This window comes from Chiloscyllium plagiosum, unplaced genomic scaffold (genome assembly GCF_037043375.1).
Source record: "Chiloscyllium plagiosum isolate Xiang-an unplaced genomic scaffold, Cpla_swu_hap1 HiC_scaffold_10, whole genome shotgun sequence".
Lineage (NCBI taxonomy): Eukaryota > Metazoa > Chordata > Chondrichthyes > Orectolobiformes > Hemiscylliidae > Chiloscyllium > Chiloscyllium plagiosum.
The window spans coordinates 79615188-79637981 of NW_028270148.1; the positions used below are offsets into that span (position 1 = coordinate 79615188).

General features: G+C 44.6%; 1 protein-coding gene across 14 annotated transcripts in view; it reads right to left on the reverse strand.

Moving 5' to 3' along the window:
* dop1a (DOP1 leucine zipper like protein A) overlaps positions 1–22794 on the reverse strand; it is a 355628-nt gene that overhangs the window by 250567 nt on the left and 82267 nt on the right. For all 14 annotated transcript variants that reach the window (XR_015758480.1, XM_087991490.1, XM_087991491.1 and 11 more), the window contains one exon: positions 2886–3075. Coding sequence is in view for 13 of the 14 variants with exons in the window: in XM_087991490.1 (XP_087847616.1) it covers positions 2886–3075 (190 nt within the window). In the remaining variant the exon portion in view is untranslated. The remainder of the gene's footprint in view (positions 1–2885; positions 3076–22794) is intronic.

Here is a 22794-nt window from a genome sequence, read left to right on the forward strand (position 1 = left end):
CAACTTCCCCCTCCCACTCTGCCGAGGACATCGTGACCATCCTCCAAGGTGGACTTCGGGACAGGCAGCAGAGAAAAGTGACTGAGCAGAGGCTGATAGCTAAGTTTGGTACCCATAGGGAGGGCCTCAACCAGGACCTTGGGTTCATGTCACATTACAGGTGACCACCATTGCACTATACACACAGATACTCCAATACACACACACACACACACACACACACACAGGCACTCCTATACACACATACACACAGATGCGCATACAGACATCCACACACACCCTTACAGACACACACACTCCCACATGCACCCCCTCACAGACTTAAGACACTCTCTGCACTCACTACACACACACATACACTTTCTCACACTCACAATCCCCAACCCAGACAGACACACACACACAGACAAAGACAAACATGCACACATATATTTTGTGGGGTGAATTTGTACTTGCAGGGTTACATTGTACTTTGCTCAAAAACTGCATGCATTCATGTAGAACTCAGCTCAAAAACTGCTTGAATTTATATAAAACTCCGTTATCTCACTTTTTAGATCAGAATCAATCTAAACATCATGGCATAAGACAGAACACAGGGGGCCAACACTTCAACATATTGTCTAGCATTGTTAAAAGCTAACCCGAGAATGCAACTTTTTTAAAAAAAGTTTGTGATTTACACATGAAACAAGTGAAACTATCACTGTATTCTAGCAGATGAAAGGCTTAACAGACAATCAATTTTCAATGTATAATTTCAGTTACATCACACTGTAAATTTTTGCAATAAATTCTGTGTTAGGATTGAGCCCTCCACTATCACCTGATGAACGAGCGTTGCTCCGAAAGCTAGTGTGCTTCCAATTAAACCTGTTGGACTATAACCTGGTGTTGTGTGATTTTTAACTTTAAATTGGAAAGGGTGCAAAAAGCATTTACAAGAATATTTCAGAGACTGGAAAGTTTGAGTTATAACATACTGAATAGACTGGGAAATTCTTCTCGCATATAGGAGACATGACCTTATAGAGGTTTATAGAATCACAAGGGCATGGATAAGGTGAATAGCCAAGGTCTTTTCCACAGGTAGGGGAATTCAAAACTAGAAGGCTTAAGTTTAAAGTGAGAGGGGAAAGATTTAAAAGGGGTCTGAGGGGCAACTTTTTCACAGAAAGGGTGGTGCACATATAGAACGAGCTGCCAGAGGAAGTGGTAAAGCTGAGTACAATTATAACATTTAAAAGACATTTGGACAGGTATATGGATAGGAAAGGTTTAGGGGGACTAAATACAAATACGGCTAGTTCAGTTTAGGAAACCTGGTCTGCATGGACAAGTTGGGATAAAGGGTCTATTTCCATGCTGTACATTTCTATGACTCTATGAGGGCAACTAAAGGACACTGTCTCCCTGCTAAATGCTGGAATTTGATCACAGTCAAGAAGAATCAATATACAGAATTTCAACAAATCTATAAAACTAGGATGGTGAAACAGACTGTTTCTGCTACCCATATCAAATGCTACTGATAACATTACTGCTGATGCTAAGGAGGTTCAACTACTCAGGAACATTTATTCAGGAACAAAATTTATTACCTATTTGGACTTGCTTTTTATTTCTAAACTATGATAGACATGTTGTGCTACTAATTCCTCTCGCATTTTATAATTACTTATTATTAATCTTTCCTTATTTAATTAAGAAAGCCAGGTTAAATTGGCTTGTTTAAAAACATATGCTCCCCTGGTGCTGGTGGAAAGACATTCACAAACAAAGGAATCTATTGCTAAAAGCCTTATTCTTCTTCCTATCTGGTCCTGAATTGTCCTAGACATCTAGGAGTTCTCTGAACTTATTACTCCTACATTTCCCTCTCAAGGGCACATGTTGGATCTATACTCTCCCCAGCTCCTTTTTGAATGCTACCTTCCTCCTCCCCCATTTCTCCACTGCAGATTTATCCATAAGGACTTGTTCCCAGTATGCTGTGGCCAGCTCCTGTTTCATTTTTAAAAAAATCTATCTTCCCCCAACCCAAAGCTGTCTTTTACAGGCTCTCATTTTCCTTGAACAGAAGAAAATTGAACCGTACCATATCATGGTTATCTATTGCCTAAATGTTCCCCCACTGTCACATCGAACACTTGTCTGGCTTCTTTCCCCACAACTAGATCTAGCACTGCACCATCCCTTGTTGGGCCTTCAACTTTATAATACAAAAACTCCCCTGGACACATTTCAAGAAATCCACCCCTCTGGACACTTAATTCTATATTTATTCAAACTTATGTTAGGAAAATTGAAATTCTCTAGTATAATTACCTGATTATTACTCTTACACACCTCTGTGAACTATCTACATTTTTGGTCCTTTATTTCCCACTGAATGGGTCTATAACACACTCCCAGTAAAGTAGCTGCACCATTAACATTCTTAGGTTCTACCCACAAAGCCTCATGTAAGGACCTTTCCAAGATATCATCGCTCCTTATTGCAGTAATGGATTACTTAATTAATAGTGCTACACCACCACCCCTTTTACATCTTCTGCTATTTGCCTAAAGAGCCTGTACCCCGAAATGTTTAGTTGTCAGTCTAGTCCTTCCCTCAACAATGTTTCCATGATAGCAACAATATCATACTCCCATGTGTCATTTACTGATCAGTCTTACCTATTACACGCCTAGCATTAAAGATCATTCAGCCTTGCCTTAGTCTCGAGACTCAACATTTCTGAACTCACTGCGACTTGCTTCCTTTGCTGTAGCATCTGGTAAAACTAAATTGCAAAAAATTGCGATAGCTTTCAAACCTCAACCAACATAATACGGCCAATACATGCAGAGATAGATTTACTTAAAAATATGAAAATTAGTACCATCAGTTCAATGTCACTGCCAATAATATAAAGTTGGTCCTCCATAGAAAGCTTCCGATTCAGATGAGCGAGTACATAGGTGATCCCTGGTAACCGTACAGCAGGGCTGGTCAGAATACTCCCCCAAAGAGCACTGTAAAATGCAGACTGCTCCACTGCAGCTGCAACTTTCTCCAGCAATGTGTTTGCCCTGCATACAAAGAAAGGCCATTCAAATAATCTTACATATGACCCTTTTCATAATTTTATTTATTAACAGTGAACAAACCTTATTGTTCAGGTCTCTTTCTACGAATGTTATTGACCACAACTAAGGAAGCCTAATTTATTAGGCTTATCTTGTGAACAGAGATTTGGAGCAACAGCAGAAAGCGAGGGTAAGATTTCATAGATGTTTGGTACTTGGGTGTCAGATACCCTAATCATTATTTGCTTCTCTGATGATCCTCTTTCTTTAAACAATGTGATTATGAAAACCATTTGGTTGAAAAGTTATCTGCCATTCCCGCCAGCCTGTGACTGCATTTCTTATAAATGACAATGATCAAGTAATGAGTATTTTTAAAACTAAGAAATATTACAAAAAATTATCTTCAAAAACATTTTTACAAACAGAATATAAATTGGAAATGTTCAAACTTTCTCCAACTATCATTAAAATAATGCTGATATATTGAAAAATGAAATAGCAGGGACTTAAGACCTTCCAGATCAGTTAATATGCTGTTTGTAAATACAGTTGTTGATTTATCATTTAAAGATAAATATGTGAGCCTTTAAGGTCACAACCACAATTAACTAAATAATGAGCTAACAAGACACAAAAATGGGAGTCTGGGGTTGGCTTTCCAGGCTCTTCAAGCCTGTTTCTGACAAGTTTGACATGATCATGACAGACTGCCTACCCAACTCTCCTCCTGCACTATCCCCAAATCCCATTCCTTAATAAGATGATTAAAAAGGTCAGAATTTAATTGTTTGGCCAAGGAAGACTGCAGAGTGGAATTTCAGCTCAATTTCACTTTACAGCTTAGAAATAACTAGTATTTAAAGATTGCTTTATAGCTTCCATATCAGCATGCATTTGTTTTTCTATATATAATCTAAATAACCGACTCTGTTTCATACTTTGTAAAGATTGTTTTTAGTAGTCAAGCCAATCAGATACCAGAAAAGTGCCAAAACTAGGTTTGCTTAAACGAGACTGTACTTGACTGATGAAGAGAACACTATGCTGAAAACAAGAAACTGGTGTTTCTCATTCCCATCACTGCACAACTTCTTTCCCGTTGGAACATCAAATTAACTTTGCATCCTCCCTTCTTCACTCCCCTGTCACTCAAATTATTTCAAGTCTCTCACCCACTTTACTTCCAAAATTGAATTTGACTTTTATTTTTAAAAGAACTGAAATTATGAGTAAAGACTTTCTTTTCATGGGTTAATATAAATATAACTGTCAAAAAACAATGGCTAGGCAATCAAAGGCTTCCTATTTATTTATGAATGCTACTTGCAGGAAAAATATATTTGAATTAGAAAAAGAAGGCATCGTCTCCATTTGAACTAAAATGTTTATAAAATGAAAGTAATAAAACAATTTAAGGTAAGCGCGAGATGGAACATGATAAACTTTTTAACACACATGGTGGAGTGTGTCTGGAATTTACTTCTCAAGTTGGTGGCAGAGGCAGAGACCCTAAACTCTTAAAAATTCCTGGATCTGCACCTTATGTGCTGTAAGTTAAAGGGCTATTGGCTATGTGCAGGAAGATGAGATTAGAAAGAGCATTTGGGTGTCTTTGGGCTAGCCTAGACAAGATGGGCCAAATCACCCCTTTTGTACCATATACTTTCTCTAAAAGCTATCACCAGTAACATAACATATACATTAACATAGTACTATAATCAACACACTCTGACTGAACATTTTGTCCCTTTCTCACCCAAGTTAGATGTTGAAAACTCAATTTAAAATTCCCAAAGGACAGTCTTTCGTGATTTGAAACATTTACGCTGTTTCATTCTCCACAGATGCTGCCAGATTTGCTGAGTTATTCTCGCACATTACCTTCTTTATTTAAATTTAATCGTCACTGAAAGAACTTTTGAAATATGTTCTCTAACTTTTCTTTAAGTAGCCTTGAAGACAAACTAAGAACAGGAATAAATATTGATCAATTAACAGAAATGGATAGATATACACTCTGTAGTGAATGCAGTAAACATGAATTACATAGAACACAGCACTGAAGCAGGTCATTCAGCCCAACTAGTCTTGCTGGTGTCCGATTCAAAATAAGTCTTCTTCCATTCTCAAGGGCAAAATTAAGAAAATAGTGCAACAAAGACCCTACATACAAAGCCTGTAGAATACTGATGCCACATATGCAACAAGCTGTTAGGCATAACTATATTGCTCTGTTAGCAGTTGTAATCATGTACAAAAGGGATTCATAAAGTGATCAAGAGTTCTAATTATGCATAAGGGTGTGCGCGTGGCCAAGAGTCTTCAGAGTTTGCTGAGATTGGTCACTGTACATTGTCCCTGAATATGACGGAGTAAACCAGCTGCTGAATAACACTCACGGTTCGGTCTCTGAGAAGTGGATTGAGTTCTCCCAACAGTTGGCACAGTCGGCAAACCAAGTCGTCGGAAGATTGTGACGGGAGCCCCAGTAGGGTGAGTATGTTATTTTACCATCCATATGTCGAGGATCTAACCAGTCATGGCCTCAGACCCATTCCAATAATTAAAGAACTAAAGTAACACCGTGTTTGTTCATCAAAGCAGAACCACTAGTTTATTGCTGCAAACAATGAATTGATCATGGGAAGAGGAGGGAGAAAAGCACAGGCAAACCAATAGCAATGGATGTGAAACTGTTCAAAGACTAACACAGTTGACTTCAGTGATATACCAATAGCTAGGGAGGTGAAGCTGAAACTGACAGGCAACCTTACTGGGAAAGGTAAAGTTACTGAAAGACTGATCTAGGTGATCTTAGGAGTACTCAGGGAGAATAAGTCACAAGACAAACTGATGATGACGGCCTCAAACAGGGAGGGTGAAGAAATAGGAGGCCTCCAATGGGGTCCAGAAGGTATCCAGAAGTGCTCCGAAAGCTTGTGATTTCAAATAAACCTGCTGGACTATAACTTGGTGCTGTGTAACTTCTGACTTTGGAGAAAGTGCAGACTGCAGATGCTGGAGATCAGAGTCAAGAGTGTGTGGTGCTAGAAAAGCTCAGGTCATGCAGCATCCGAGGAGCAGGAGAATCGATGTTTCAGGCCAGAGCCCTTCACCAGGAATGAGGCTGGGAGCCTCCTGGGTGGAGAGATAAATGGGAGGGGGTAGAACTGGGGAGAAGGTAGCTGAGGTGGATGGAAGTGGGGGTGAAGGTGATAGATCGGAGAAGAGGGTGGAGCGGATAGGTGGGAAGGAAGATTGTCAGGTGGGAAAGGTCATGAGGATAGTGTTCAGCTGGAAGGTTGGAAGTGGGGTAAGATGTGGGGGAGGGGAAAAGAGGAAACTGGTGAAGACCACATTTAAGCCCAAGGGTTGAAAGGTCCCAAGAGGGGAAGATGAGGCGTTCTTCTTCCAGGCTTGGATGGTGACGGAGGCGGCCCAGGACCTGTATTTCCTCAGCAGAGTGGGAGGGGGAGTTGAAATGTTTGACCACGGGATGGTGGGGTTGATTGGTGCGGGTGTCCCAGAGATGTTCGCCAAAGTGATTTGCGAGTAGGTGTCCAGTTTCCCCAGTGTAGAAGAGACTGCATCGGTAGCAACAGATACAATAAATGATGTGTGGAAGTGCGAGTGAAGCATTGATGGTTGCGGAAGGCTCCTTTGGAGCTTGGATGGAGGTGAGGGGAGAGGTGTGGGCGCAGGTTTTGCAATTCCTGCAGTGGCAGGGGAAGGTGCCAGGAGGGGAGGTGTGGACCTGACCAAGCAGTCGCAGAGGGAATGGTCTTTGTGGAAAGCGGATAGGGGTGGGGAAGGAAATATATTTCTGGTGATGGGGTCCGTTTGCAGATGGCGGAAATGTCAGTGGATGATGCAATTTATGCAGAGGTTGGTGGGATGGAAGGTGAGCATCGGGGGGGAGGGGGGGGTTTAGTCCTTGTTGCAGTTAGAGGGGTGGGTTTCGAGGGTGGAGGTGCGGGGCATGGAGGAGATGCGTTGGAGGGCATCTTCAACCATATGGGAGGGGTAATTGTGGTCTTTAGAGGAGGTGACCATCTATTATGTTCTGTGGTGGAACTGGTCCTCCTGGGAGCAGATGTGGCAGAGGCGGAGGAATTGGGAACACAGGATAGCATTTTTGCAGGAGGTAGGGTGGGAGGATGTGCAATCCAGGTAGCTGTGGGAGACGGTGGGTTTATAAAAAATGTCAGTGTTGAATTGATCATGGTTGGCGGAGATGGAGAGATCCAAGAAGGGGAGGGTGGTGTCAGAGATGGTCCAGGCGAATTTAAGGTCACGGTGGAATCTGTTGGTGAAGTTGATGAACTGTTTGACCTCCACGTGGGAGCACAAGATGGCACCAACGCAGTCATCGATATAGCTGAGGAAAAGGTGGGGAGTGCTGCCGGTGTAACTCCTGAAGATGAACTGTTCTACGTAGCAGACAAAGAAACAGGCATAGCCCTTTTGTCTGGAGGAAGTGGGAGGATTTGAAGGAGAAGTTGTTGAGGGCGAGGACCAGTTCAGCCAAACAAATGAATGTCAGTAGAAGAGTACTGGTGGGGACGTCAGGAGAGGAAGAAACTGGATGTCCATGGTGACGATGAGGCATTGGGGGCCAGGGAAATTTAAGTCTTGGAGGAGATGGAGAGTGTGGGTGCTGACTCGAACGTATTTGGAGAGTTCCTGGACTAGGGAGATAGGACAGTATCGAGGTAGGTGGAGATGAATTTGGTGGGGCAGGAGCAGGTTGAGACGATGGGTCGGCCTGGGTAGTCAGGCTTGTGGATCTTGGGTAGGAGGGTAAAATCGGGCGGTGGGGGGTTCTCGAATTGAGGTTGGAAGCTGTGTGTGGGTTATCCCTGAGGTGATGTGGTTGTATATGGTCTGGGAGATGCTGGTTAGATGATGCGGAGTCATGGTCATGGTCGAGCAGGCAGTAGGAGGAGGTGTCTTCGAGTTGGCTTCAGGATTCAGCGGTGTAGAGGTCAGTGTGCCAAACTACCACTGCACCCCTTTTGTCCGCTGGTTTGATGGTGAGGTTGGGGTTGGAGTGGAGGGCTGTGCGTTGTGAGGGCGAGAAGTTGGAGTGGGTGAGGCAGTTGGACAGATTGAGGCGGTCGACATCACGGCAGCAGTTTGAAATAAAGAGGTCAAGGGCGATTAGGAGGCCAACACGGGGTGTCCAGATGGATGGGGTGTGTTGGAGGTGGGCGGGGGGGGGGGGGGGGGGTGGGGGTAGGTGTCTTGGTTAAAAAAAGTAGGCATGGAGGGGGAGGCAAAGGCGGAAGAAACATTCAATACAGCGTGTGGAGCTCATTAATCTGGGACCGTAGAGGGACAAAGGGGAGACCTTTATGGAGGACTAAATGTTCGTCCTCAGTGAGGGGAAGGTCTGGGGGAATGGAAGACACGGCAGGGATGGCAGCAAAGACCTGGAGTGGGGCTGGAGTTCGAGGTGGGGGCAGAGACAGTTGCTCGAATGGGCACGGTTATAGAGTCAATAGTGACATCACCAAAGGAAGTGACGATCACAAAGGGGGTGGCTGTGTTAAAGGGGGCGGAAGTGACATCACGGGCAGGAAGGGCAACGTTACTATTGGGTACTCGGCTGCTGATATCAGTGGCAGCAGAAGTGATGTCACAGATATAACACACCATCCGCAGGGTGATTGCCGCAGGGCAACATACGGGGCAGAAGTGATTCTCAAGGTAGGTATTATGTCTGTGATAGTGAATCTAGTGGCGGCAGTGGATCGTGCAGTGATCGAGGCAGCGGTAGTCTCTACAGTAGTGGAGGTGGTTGTGTGGTCAGCTGCAGGCCATGCAGTGTCGTCGGTGGCGGAAGTGATGTCATCGCAGTAGTGGAAGAACGGTTGTGTGGCTATAGCATCTGGACAGTTCAAGAGGCCAGGAGAAGGTTCTGGAAGGTTCAAGGAAGCACGTGTATGGAGAGATGTACATGAAAGTTTGTTTAGCTTACATTCTTTTTTGTCCGATGAAGTAGATAAATACCGTTTGTCGAGAGTATTCTTCGGAGGGTGCACAAATACACAGGTCCGCTGCAGGTCTGAGAAAGTGAGGCTCTGAGCTGGGGCAGTATGACTGTAGGTAGAGTAGATGGCGGCGCATGGCTGATAGCATGGAGTGGAGGATCCGGAAGGAGAATCGTTGTTGAACGTTTTGAATTTGTAGTGTGTACTGGGTATCCTGTTCAGGTCCAAACTGAGTTGGTCTAAATGTGGTCCAGAGTCCATGTGGGATCAGACGGTTCCGTAGACAGGTACTGAGGAAGGAGATGTGGTTTGGTAGCAAGTCTGCTTGAGGATGTGGCTGAGAGCTTCAGGGCAGAGGAGAGGACTTGGGTTACCTCATGCAAAAATGCTATCCCATATTCCCAATTCCTCTGCCTCCACTGTATCTGCTCCCAGGAGGACCAGTATCACCACAGAACACACCACATGGCCTCCTTCTTGAAAGACCACATAGTTGAAGATACCCTCCAACACATCTCATCCATGTCCCACACCTCCACCCTCTAACCCCACCCCACCCCTCCAACTGCAACAAGGACAGAACCCACCTGATCCTCACCTTCCACCCCATCAACCTCCACATAAATCGTATCATCTGCTGACATTTCCACCACCTACAAACGGATCCCACACCAGGGATATATTTCCTTCCCCACCCCTATCCGCTTTCCACAAATAATGTTCCCTCTATGACTACCTGGTCAGGTCCCCTAACTACCCACCCTCCCCTCACGGCACCTTTCCTTGCCACTGCAGAAATTGCAAAACCTGCGCTCATACCTCTCCCTTCACCTCCATCCAAGGCCCCAAAGGAGCTTTCCACATCCAAAGTTTCACCTGCACTTCCACAAATGTCATTTATTGTATTAGTTGCTCCTGATGCAGTCTCCTCTACACTGGGGAGACTGGACACCACCTCACAGAGCCCTTCAGAGAACATCTCCGGGACACCCACACCAATCAATCCCACCACCCCCTGGCTGAACACTTCAACTCCCCCTCCCACTCTGCCGAGGAAATGCAGGTCCTGGGCCGCCTCCATCGCCACTCCCTCACCACCCGATGCCTGGAGGAAGAACACCTCATCTTCCCCCTCGGGACCCTTTAACCCTAGGGCATCAATGTGGACTTCACCAGTTTACACATTTCCCCTCACCCTAGATCCAACCTTCCCCATGACCTGTCCCACCTGTCAATCTTCCTTCCCACTTATCCGCTCCATCTCCTCTCCGACCTATCACCTTCACCCCCACGTCTATCCACCTTCTTCCCAACCCCACCCCCCTCCCATTTATCTCTCCACCCAAGGCTTCCAGCCTCATTCCTGCCTGAAACATCGATTCTCCTACTACTTGTATGCTGCATGACCTGCTGTGCTTTTTCAGCACTACACACTCTCAACTCTGACGTCTGACTTTGTCCACTCTAGTCCAACACCAGAACTTTCGAATCACAAACATAAGAATTTGAGAGCACGACCCCTTATAACCCAAATACAGCACCAATAAGAAGGGTACAAAGGACCGTGGACAAGGAGACAATTGAGATTGTTGTAACTGAACCATTCGTAACTGCAGACAGACAAATGCTGAAAATAAGCTTCCTTGACTGCAATGTAACAATAGGAATAGAGAAGTTTTGCACAAATTGGACAACCTGATAGAGGGGCACGACATCACCCAAGACAATGTACATGTACTGGTAAAAGCCCAACACCCAAGCCATAAGGGAAAGACTACCGCAAGGGATAATGGATAAAGCATGGATGTAAAGGGGAGATACTTACCAGAAGAAAATTAGCACATTCAGAAATAGGATCAAAAATGCATTAGCATCAATTAGAAACAATGTTACCACAACAAAACAAGGGCCTAAAGGAACCTGTAGAGGAAAGGAAAGTCAAGCATATAGGATCAATTCTGGGTTCTAGGATCCAAGCTGAACTTATGGGATATATTTAGAAGTGTTAAAAAAATGGCATGAAGGCAGAATAACTTAAGGTGGAGAGGCAACAGCCTAGTAGTACTATCACTGGACTGTTAATCCAGAGACCCAGGTTATTAGATTAGATTAGATTACAGTGTAGAAACAGGCCCTTCGGCCCAACAAGTCCACACCGACCCGCCGAAGCGAAACCCACCCATACCCCTACATTTACCCCCCACCTAACACTACGGGCAATTTAGCATGGCCAATTCACCTGACCCTGCACATCTTTGTGATGTGGGAGGAAACCGGAGCACCCGGAGGAAACCCACCCACGTTATGATCTGGGGATTCTGGTTCAAATTCCACCATGTCAGATAGTGGAATTTGAATTCAATAAACATCTAGGGTGGCATGGTGGCACGGTGGTTAGCACTGCTGCCTCACAGCACAAGGGACCTGGATTTGATTCTACCCTCGGATGACTCTGTATGGAGTTTATACATTCTCCCAGTGTCTGCGTGGGTTTCCGCCCATGGTCCAAAGATGTGCAGGTTAGGTGGATTGGCTATGCTGAATTACCTGTGGTGTTCAGGGATGAGTGGGTTAGCCATGGAAATGCAAAGTTACATGGATAGGAGATGGGTGGGTGGGATGCTCTTCGGAGAATCAGTGTGGATTCATTGGGCAAATGGCCCATTTCACACTGTAGGGAATCTATGGATTCCGAGGATCTGAAATTAAGAGCTGAATGATAACCATGAATCCATTGTCAATTGTTGGAAAAATCCGTTTGGTTCATAAACGTCCTTTAGGGAAGCAGAACCAGAAAACCAACCTCAAACCGGGGTTTTCATAGTTCAGATACCAAGGAGTGATTTAGTGGAACTTTTGAAAGCCCTCATATCAAAGTATGGGTAGAGGTCTTGGATAGTGACATGATCCTGAGTGGGGACCCCTAAACATACGTACAAGCCACTGTAGAGGATAGATTTTGTTGCATGTTGGTCGATACTGGGCTGGCCATCTCAATGACGGACATGCATCTCCTGATAGCCAGCGCAATCATGTATATAACCAATCCCCAGGAAAAACCTCCTCAAAGCAAGACTTAAGTCAGATAATATTGCTATTGCTAGAAACTGATACCATTAGCACTCCCAGAAGATCATGGATTTGTTGTAATATTGAGAGAACCATTATGGACAACAATGTATTAAGACTGTAAGGAACAGTCATTCGCTCTGACAGCAACCAAACCCTCTGGGCTAGAATAAAAAAAAAACAATGGTCCACACTTGTGGAAGCACAAGTAGCCACTTGCTCAGTGGATTGCCAGTGTATTTTACCAAGCTGATAAAAGAAAAGGAATGTGGAGCATTGTGGCATTAGCATATCCAAATTTGTAAGCAAAACATAAACAGGACTGTTGAAAGATCTGAATGTATCACCTTAAGATTGAGGAAAGGCTGCACTCACCCCAAAAACAGTAAACCACTAAAACAAAAGTGCTAAGAATAGGAGAAGTAGCAGAATAATTAGGAAAATGGGGAGTCATGAGGCCACATACTCTGAAATTAACATGCCTATATACCCTGTGAAGAAACCAGACAAGTCACTCCATCTCAGTGGACTATACAGACCTTAACAAGATTATTAAATGGGAATATCCTATAGTAGTGGGTCAAGCTACAACATTTAATGATTTAAAAGACATTTACACCACATTTACCTGTTATGAAGTTAAAGACGTGTACTGTACCTTTAAAAGAGTGAATACTGTTTTGCACTGAGAATTTAAAAGCACCTGTCATATAACTAGTTAGCAGTCTCAGAGTGTACTGGGAAATTGAAAATATGTAACATTTGGCTAGGAGACAAATACCCAAGTTGGTTGTTGTTCTGACAGCAATTCAAAATTAATCAGTTTAAATTATGCCCCAGGATACAAAAACCCAGTCAAGTTTGAATTTATGGTTTTTGCAAATCTCAAACCAGTGAGATGATCCGTTGTATAAGCAGGCATTTTCAAAGACAGATAGAGAGTAACTGCCATCGAGAAACACTGCCATTCAAAAACACTCTCTAACAAAAGTACCTTGTTCATATGAAAAATATTCGCAATAAAAGATTCACGACAACCCAGGGAGATCTTCAGCCAAAAGAAGAAAGACACTGATGAGGACAGCTGCTGTGTGGTTTTGAAATTAAGTGGTTTTGAAATTAAGTTGATGTAACTTTAATAAAGGTTTTTATTGGAACAGTATATTGTATAGAGTTGGAGGCAGACAACTCTGTTGTTAAGAAAAAGAGGGGCTTACAGTTGTGAATAGTTGTTGTCTAATGTTCACCTTTAGAGTTAAGGAATAAATTGATAGTATTTTTTCTTTAAATAGTGGAATTTGGGGAGTTCTCTGTCATTCATACTTTGGCAAGGTGAGCTTTTCTGGATGTTTGGTTTAATTAACAGAACGGTTCATTGCTTGTCGTAACAGTTTGGGGGCTTGGGTCTGTGATTTGGACAGGTTTAGACAGATCCAGTCTGACCTTTTGACAGATTTGAACAGATTTGGGGTAGGAAAGATCCCAGCAGATTTAAACACTTGCCAACTAGTGTCCTAGATCTTTAAATAAAACATGGGAGAGACAATTTGTTTAATTTCAGTTACTTGTGGTTGGTTAAATTAAAAATGAGAGAAATGGCTCTTAAGATTGCTAAAGAGGTTCTGAGATTTGAAGTTGATTCCCAAATTTGCCAAGAAAGTTTATAAAGACACAAGAAGGTCATAGTTTTAGAATTAGCAAAGGGGTTAGAATTGGATCTAACCAAGGACAAAAGTAAAGCTGAAATTGTAAGGGAGTTAGTCAAGCACTTAGGTGTATCAGAGCAACAGACAGTGTAGTACAGTGAGAAAAACTTAAATTACACACCATATTAAATATGGATTCTGGTCTATCCTACCTCATGCTAAATGCCAAGATATGTTTGCATTTATGGTGGCATAGGCCCGATATACTTGGACCTGACTGCCTCAAAGATTTCATATTAGCCCAGCCAGTGATGGATGCTTTGAAAGGAGTCCAGCTAATTCTGGAATGAGTAATCCTTTAATATGTAGACAACCTACTAATTGCCTCAATAAACCCAGCTAGCCACACTAAGGTCTTAGCAAAAATCCTCTCAGTATTAGAAACAGTTGGCCTAGAAGCCAATTCCATCAAACTTCAGCTGGAAAGGGACCAAGTCACCTATCTGGGATACGACATCAGCATAGCATCCCAAGCTCTCCCATGGAGAGAAGCAGTGCAGAACATGTCCCAACTAATTACAGTCAGGAAAATTAGTTAATAGTTAGAGGATCAGATAGAAGGTTTGTTGGAAATGAACAAGACTCACGGTGTGCTGCCTTTCAGGTGCCAGGATTGGAGAGGTCTTGGATCATGTCTTTGGGGTCTTGAAGGGAGAGGGGAACCAGCCCCAAGTCGTGGTCTATGTAGGTACCAACAACATAGGTTGAAAGAGGGATAGGGATGTAAGGCAGTACTTTAAGGAGTTAGGGTGGAAGCTGAGAGCTAAAACAAACAAACAAACAAACAAACTAACAGACAGACAGAGTTGTTATCTCTGGTTTGTTACCCATGCTACGTGAGAGCGAGGCAAGGAATAGGGAAAGATATCAGTTGAACATATGGCTGCAGGGATGTGCAGGAGGGAGAGTTTCAGGAACATGGATAATTCTGGGAAAATGGGACCTCTACAAACAGGATGGTGTTCACTTGAACCAGAGGGGTACTAATTAATATCCTGGGTGGGAAACGTGCTGGTGCTATTCGGGTGGGTTTAAACTAGTTCAGGAGGGGGATGGGAACTTGAGGTGTAGCTCCAGCGCACAGGAGGATGAGAGTAGGGAGGGCCTGGATAGGATTTTACAGTCACAGAAATGTGCTGGCAGACTGCAAGCTGGTTTAAAGTGTGTCTACTTCAACGCCAGAAGTATCCAAAACTTTTGACGAGGATTTGTCTACTGAGGTAGTATGGGCTAAGGTGAGAAACAGGAGAGGAGAGGTCATACTGCTGGAAGATTTTTTTTTATAGGTCTTTTATAGGATTTTTTTTGGTGGCACGGTCACACAGTGGTTAGCACTGCTGCCTCACAGCGCTGGAGACCCGGGTTCAATTCCCGACTCAGATGACTGACTGTGTGGAGTTTGCACATTCTCCCAGTGTCTGCGTGGGTTTCCTCCGGGTACTCCGGTTTCCTCCCACAGTCCAAAGATGTGTAGGTCAGGTGAATTGGCCATGCTAAATTGCCCGTAGTGTTAGGTAGAGGGGTAAATGTAGGGTAATGGGTGGGTTACGCTTCGGCGGGTCGGTGTGGACTTGTTGGGCCGAAGGGCCTGTTTCCACACTGTAAGTAATCTAATCTAATTAAGAGAGATTGAGGAGCAGCAAGTCCTGACAAGCTAAAAGGCCTCTGCAGAGTTCCAGGGATGTGGAGGAGGATAGACAAAACGATACTGGATAGGAGTGAAAGCAACAGGGTGGACTTTAACTTCCCCAACATTGACTGGAAATGCTGTAACTCTAGTACATAGGATGGATCAGTTTTTGCCCAGTGAGCAGGAGGGTTTCCTGACACAGTATGTCGATGGGCCGACAAGAGGGGAAGCTGCACTGGATCTGGTGTTTGGGTAATGAACCAGGCCAGATGTTTGATTTAGTGGTAGGTGAGCACTTTGAGAAAGTGGCCATAATTCAGTTACGTTTAGTTGAGCGATGGAAAGGGATACGTACATGCCACAAAGGAAAGAGTTATCAATGGAGCAAGGGCAATAATAATGCAATTAGGCAAAACTAAGGAGGCACAGAATGGGGTAGCAAAATGCAGGGGATGGGGACAATCGAAACGTGGAGCTGGTTTAAGGAACAGATATTGCATATCCTTGATAGGTATGTCCCTGCCAGGCAGGGAGTGAGTGATACGGTAAGGGAACAGTAGTTTACTACAGAAATTGCATCTCTTGTTAAGGGGAAGGAGGCGGCTTACGTGACAATGAGACGAGATGGTTCAGATAGAGTCAGAGTCAGATGTACAGCACGGTCCAACCCGTCCATGCCGACCAGATATCCCAACCCAATCTAGTCCCACTTGACCCAGCCCATATCCCACCAAACCCTTCCTATTCATATACCCATCCAAATGCCTTTTAAATGCTGCAATTGTATCAGCCTCCACCATTTCCTCTAGCAGCTCATTCCATATACATACCACACTCTGCGTGAAAACGTTGCCCTTCAGGTTTCTTTTATATCTTTCCCCTCTCACCCTAAATCTATGCCCTCTAGTTATGGACTCCCCGACCCCAGGGAAAACACTTTGTCTATTTATCCTATCCATGCCCCTCATGATTGTATAACCATCTATAAGATCACCCCTCAGCCTCCGACGCTCCAGGGAAAAACAGCCCCAGCCTGTTCAGCCTTTCCCTATAACTCAAATCCTCCAACCCTGGCAATATCCTTATAAATCTTTTCTGAACGATTTCAAGTTTCACAACATCTTTCCGATACGAAAGAGACCAGAATTGCACACAATATTCCAATAGTGGCCTAACCAACGTCCTGTACAGCCGCAACATGACCACTCAACTCCTGTACTCAATACTCTTACCAATAAAAGAAAGCATACCAAACACCTTATTCACTATCCTATCTATCTGCGACTCCACTTTCAAGGAGCTACGAACATGCACTCCAAGGTGTCTTTGTTCAGCAACACTACCTCAGACCTTACCATTAAGGTGTTTAAGTCCTGCTAAGATTTGTTTTCCCAAAATGTAGCACCTTGCATTTATCTGAATTAAACTCCATCTGCCACTTCTCAGCCCATTGGCCCATCTGATCAAGATCATGTTGTAATCAGAGGTAACATTTTTCGCTGTCCACGACACCTCCAATTTTGGTGTATCTGCAAACTTACTAACTATACCTGTTATGCTCACATCCAAATCATTGATGTAATTGACAAAAAGTAAAGGGCCCAGCACCGATCCTTGGTCACAGGCCTCCAGTCTGAAAAACAACCCTCCACCACCACCCTCTTCTACCTTTGTGCCAGTTCTGTAATCAAATGGCTAGTTCTCTCTGTATTCCGTGAGATCTAATCTTGCTAACTAGTCTCCCATGGGGAACCTTATCGAATGCCTTACTGAAGTCCACATAGATCACATCTACTGCTCTGCCATTATCAATCCTCTTTGTTACTTCTTCAAAAAACTCGTTAGTGAGTCATGATTTCCCACACACAAAGCTATGTTGACTATCCCTAATCAGTTATTGCCTTTCCAAATACATGTACATCCTGTCCCTCAGGATTCCCTCCAACAACTTGTCCACCACTGACGTCAGACTCACTGGCCTATAGTTCCCTGGCTTGTTCTTACCACACTTCAGGCAGCACGGTGGCACAGTGGTTAGCACTGCTGCCTCACAGCACCAGAGACCCGGGTTCAATTCCCGCCTCAGGCGACTGACTGTGTGGAGTTTGCACGTTCTCCCCGTGTCTGCGTGGGTTTCCTCCGGTTTCCTCCCACCATCCAAAGATGTGCAGGTCAGGTGAATTGCCCGTAGTGTTCGTAAGGGGTAAATGTAGGGGTATGGGTGGGTTGCGCTTCGGCGGGTCGGTGTGGACTTGTTGTGCCGAAGGTCCTGTTTCCACACTGTAATGTAATCTAATCTAATCTAATCTAAAAACTTCTTAAAACAGTGGCACCACGTTAGCCAACCTCCAGTCTTCTGGCACCTCACCTGTGACAATCGGTGATGCAAATATCTCAGCAAGAGGCCCAGCAATCACTTCTCTAGCTTCCCAGAGTTCTCGGGTACACCTGATCAGGTCCTGGGGATTTATCCAATTTCATGTGTTTCAAGACATCCAGCATTTCCTCCTCTGTAATATGGACATTTTATCAAGATGTCAGATTACAACAGGATCTGGACCAGATGGGCCAATGGGCTGAGAAGTGGCAGGAGAAAGTGAGGTCTGCAGATGCTGGAGATCAGAGCTGAAAATGTGTTGCTGGAAAAGCGCAGTAGGTCAGGCAGCATCCAGGGAACAGGATGAGAAGTGGCAGATGGAGTTTAATTCAGATAAATGCGAGGTGCTGCAGTTTGGGAAAGCAAATCTTAGCAGGACTTTTACACTTAATGGTAAGGTCCTAGGGAGTCTTGCTGAACAAAGAGACCTTGGAATGCAGGTTCATAGCTCCTTGAAAGTGGAGTCGCAGGTAGATAGGATAGTGAAGAAGGCATTTGGTATGCTTTCCTTTATTGGTCAGAGTATTGAGTACAGGAGTTGGGAGGTCATGTAGCGGCTGTACAGGACATTGGTTAGGCGACTGTTGGAATATTGCGTGCAATTCTGGTCTCCTTCCTATCGGAAAGATGTTGTGAAACTTGAAATCGTTCAGAAAAGATTTACAAGGATGTTGCCAGGGTTGGAGGATCTGAGCTACAGGGAGAGGCTGAACAGGTTGGGGCTGTTTTCCCTGGAGCTTTGGAGGCTGACAGGTGATCTTATCGAGCTTTACAAAATTATGAGGGGTATGGATAGGATAAATAGACAAAGTCTTTTCCCTGGGGTCAGGGAGTCCAGAACGAGGGGGCATAGGTTTAGGGCAAGAGGGGAAAGATATAAAAGAGACCTATGGGGCAACTTGTTCACTCAGAGGGTAGTACATGTATGGAATGAGCTGGCAGGTGGGACTAGATTGGGTTGGGATAGCTGGTCGGCATAGACGGATTGGACCGAAGGGTTTATTTCCATGCTGTACATCTCTATGACTATGTCACCATCTATTTCCCTACATTCTATATCTTCCATGTTCTTTTCCACTGTAAATACTGATGCAAAATAGTCATTTAGTATTTCCCCCATTTTCCGCGGCTCCACATAAAGGCCACCTTGCTGATTTTGAGGGGCCCTATTTTCTCCCTAGTTACCCTTTTGTCCTTAATATATTTGTTAAAACCCCTTTGGATTCTCCATAACTCTACTTGCCAAAGCTATCTCAAGACCCCTTTTTGCCCTCCTGATTTCCCTCTTAAGTATACTCCTACTTTCTTTATACTCTAAGGATTCACTCGATCTATCCTGTCTATACCCGACATATGCTTCCTTCTTTTTCTTAACCAAACCCTCAATTTCTTTAGTCATCCAGCATTCCCTATACCTACCAGTCTTTCCTTTCACCCAAACAGGAATATACTTTCTCTGGATTCTCGTTATCTCATTTCTGAAGGCTTCACATTTTCCAGCCGTCCCATTACTTGCAAACATTTGCCCTCAATCAGCTTTCGAAAGTTCTTGCCTAATACCTTCAAAATTGGCCTTTCTCCAATTTAGAATTTCAACTTTTAGATCTGGTCCATCCTTTCCATCGCTATTTTAAATCGAATAGAATTATGGTCGCTGGCCCCAAAGTGCTCCCCACTGACACCTCAGTCACCTGCCCTGCCTTATTTCCCAGGAGTAAGTCAAGTTTTGCACCTTCTCTAGTAGGTACATCCCTATACTGAATCAGAAAAGTTTCTTGTCCACACTTAAAAATTCCTCTCCATCTAAATCCTTAACACTATGGCAGTCCCAGTCGATGTTTGGAAAGTTAAAATCCCCTACCATAACCACGATTCTTATAGATAGCTGAGATCTCCTTACAAGTTTGTTTCTCAATTTTCCTCTGACTATTGGGGGGTCTATAATACAATACCAATAAGGTGATCATCCCTTACTTATTTCTCCGTTCCACCCAAATAACTTCCCTGGATATATTTCCCGCAATATCCTCCCTCAGTACAGCTGTAATGCTATCCCTGAACAAAAACACCACTCCCCCTCCTCTCTTGCCTCCCTTTCTATCCTCCCTGTAACATTTGTATCCTGGAACATTAAGCTACCAGTCCTGTCCATTCTGAGCCATGTTTCTGTATTGCTATGAGATCCCAGTCCCATGTTCCTAACCATGTCCTGAGTTCATCCGCCTTCCTTTACATTGAAATAAATGCAGTTTAATTTATTAGTCCTACCTTGTCCCTGCCTGCCCTGACTGTTTGACTTGCTTCTGTTCTCAACTGTACCAGTCTCAGATTGCTCTCCCTGGGTCCCCCCCCAACATACTAGTTTAAATCCTCCCGAGAACCTCTAGCAAATTTCCCTGCCAGTATATTAGTCCCCTTCCAATTTAGTGGCAATCTGTCCTTCCTGTACAGGTCACTTCTACCCCAAAAGAGATTCCAATGGTCCAAAAATGTGAATCCTTCCCCCATACCAGCTCCTCAGCCATGCATTCATCTGCTCTGTCCTCCTATTCCTGCCCTCACTAGCTCGTAGAACTGGAAAGAATCCAGATATTACTAATCTCAAGGACCTCCTTTTTAAATTCCTGCCTAACTCTCTGTAAGCTCCCTTCTGAATCTCAGCGAAATTGCCCGTAGTGTTAGGTAAGGGGTAAATGTAGGGGTATGGGTGGGTTACGCTTCGGCGGGTCGGTGTGGACTTGTTGGGCCGAAGGGCCTGTTTCCACACTGTAATGTAATGTAATGTAATCTAATCTAATCAACCTTTCCCTTCCTATGCCGTTGGTTCCAATGTTGACAATGACCGCTTGCTGGCCCCTCTTCCCCTTGAGAACATTCTGCACCCTCTCAGACATCCTTGATCCTGGCACCAGGGAAGCAACATAACATTCTGATTTTTCGCTGCTGGCCACAGAAACGTCTGTCTGTACCTTGGACTCGAGAATCCCCCAACACAATTGATCTCTTGGAACCCGATGTACCCCTCATTGCATTAGAGCCAGTCTCAATACCAGAAATTTGGCTGTTCGGGCGGCACGGTAGCACAGTGGTTAGCACTGCTGCTTCACAGCGCCAGAGACCCGGGTTCAATTCCCGCCTCAGGCGACTCTCTGTGTGGAGTTTGCACATTCTCCCCGTGTCTGCGTGGGTTTCCTCCGGGTGCTCCGGTTTCCTCCCACAATCCAAAAAAATGTGCAGGGGTTAGGTGAATTGGCCATGCTAAATTACCCGTAGTGTTAGGTGAAGGGGTAAATGTAGGAGAATGGGTCTGGGTGGGTTACGCTTCGGCGGGTCGGTGTGGACTTGTTGGGCCGAAGGGCCTGTTTCCACACTGTAAGTAATCTAATCTAATTCCCGGTGAATTGATCACCCTCTACATTTTCCAAAACACCATACTTGTTTGAAATGGAGATAGCCACAGAAGACTCCTACACTAACTGCCTACCTCTCTTACCTTTCCTGGAGTTAACACATCAATGTGACTGTATCTGCGACTTTACCCCTTTCTATAACTGCCATCTATCACATGCCGATCCTGTTGCAAATTCCTCACTGCCTCTAACTGTCTCTCCAACCGATCCATTCGATCTGATAGGATTCGCAACCAACAGCAATCATTGCAAAGTTTGTGCGAGGTTTTGTAGCTCGGGTGCTCGTCGTTGTGGTTCTGTTCGCCGAGCTGGAAGTTTTTGTTGCAAACATTTCGTCCCCTGGCTAGGCGACATCATCAGTGCTTGGGAGCCTCCTGCGAAGCGCTTCTTTGATGTTTCCTCCGGTCTGTCCCTGCCGCTTCCGGTTGTCAGTTTCAGCTGTCCGCTGTAGTGGTTGGTATATTGGGTCCAGGTCGATGTGTTTGTTGATGGAGTTTGTGGATGAATGCCATGCCTCTAGGAATTCCCTGGCTGATCTCTGTTTGGCTTGCCCTATGATAATAGTGTTGTCCCAGTCGGATTCATGTTGCTTGTTGTCTGCGTGTGTGGCTACTAAGGATAGCTGGTCGTGTCGTTTCGTGGCTAGTTGATGTTCATGTATGCGGATTGTTAGCTGTCTTCCTGTTTGTCCTATATAGTGTTGAGTGCAGTCCTTGCATTGTATTTTGTACACTACATTCGTGGCTACAGGAAAGCCACACACACAGACCAAGTCCTAAATCATGAAAGTAACCACCCCAACACACACAAACGAAGCTGCATCAGGACACTATTCAAAAGGGCCACAACACACTGCAGTACATCAGAACTACAAAAAGAAGAAGAGGAACACCTATACAAGGTATTCGCCAAAAACGGATACCCGCGCAACTTCATCAACAGATGCCTAAGAGAAAGACCACGGAACGAGGACATACCACAACCAAAAGGACTAGCCACACTACCATACATCAGGAGCATCTCGGAACTGACAGCCAGACTACTGCGACCCCTAGGACTCATAACGGCACACAAACCAACAGCCACGCTCAGACAACAACTCACCAGAACGAAGGACCCGATACCCAACATGAGCAAGACGAATGTAGTGTACAAAATACCATGCAAGGACTGCACTAAACACTATATAGGACAAACAGGAAGACAGCTAGCAATCCGCATACATGAACATCAACTAGCCACAAAACGACACGACCAGCTATCCTTGGTAGCCACACACGCAGACAACAAGCAACATGAATTCGACTGGGACAACACTACTATCATGGGGCAAGCCAGACAGAGAACAGCCAGGGAATTCCTAGAGGCATGGCATTCATCCACAAACTCCATCAACAAACACATCGACCTGGACCCAATATACCAACCACTACAGCGGACAGCTGAAACTGACAACCGGAAGCGGCAGGGACAGACCACTATAAACACCGGAGGAAACATCAAAGAAGCGCTTTGCAGGAGGCTCCCAAGCACT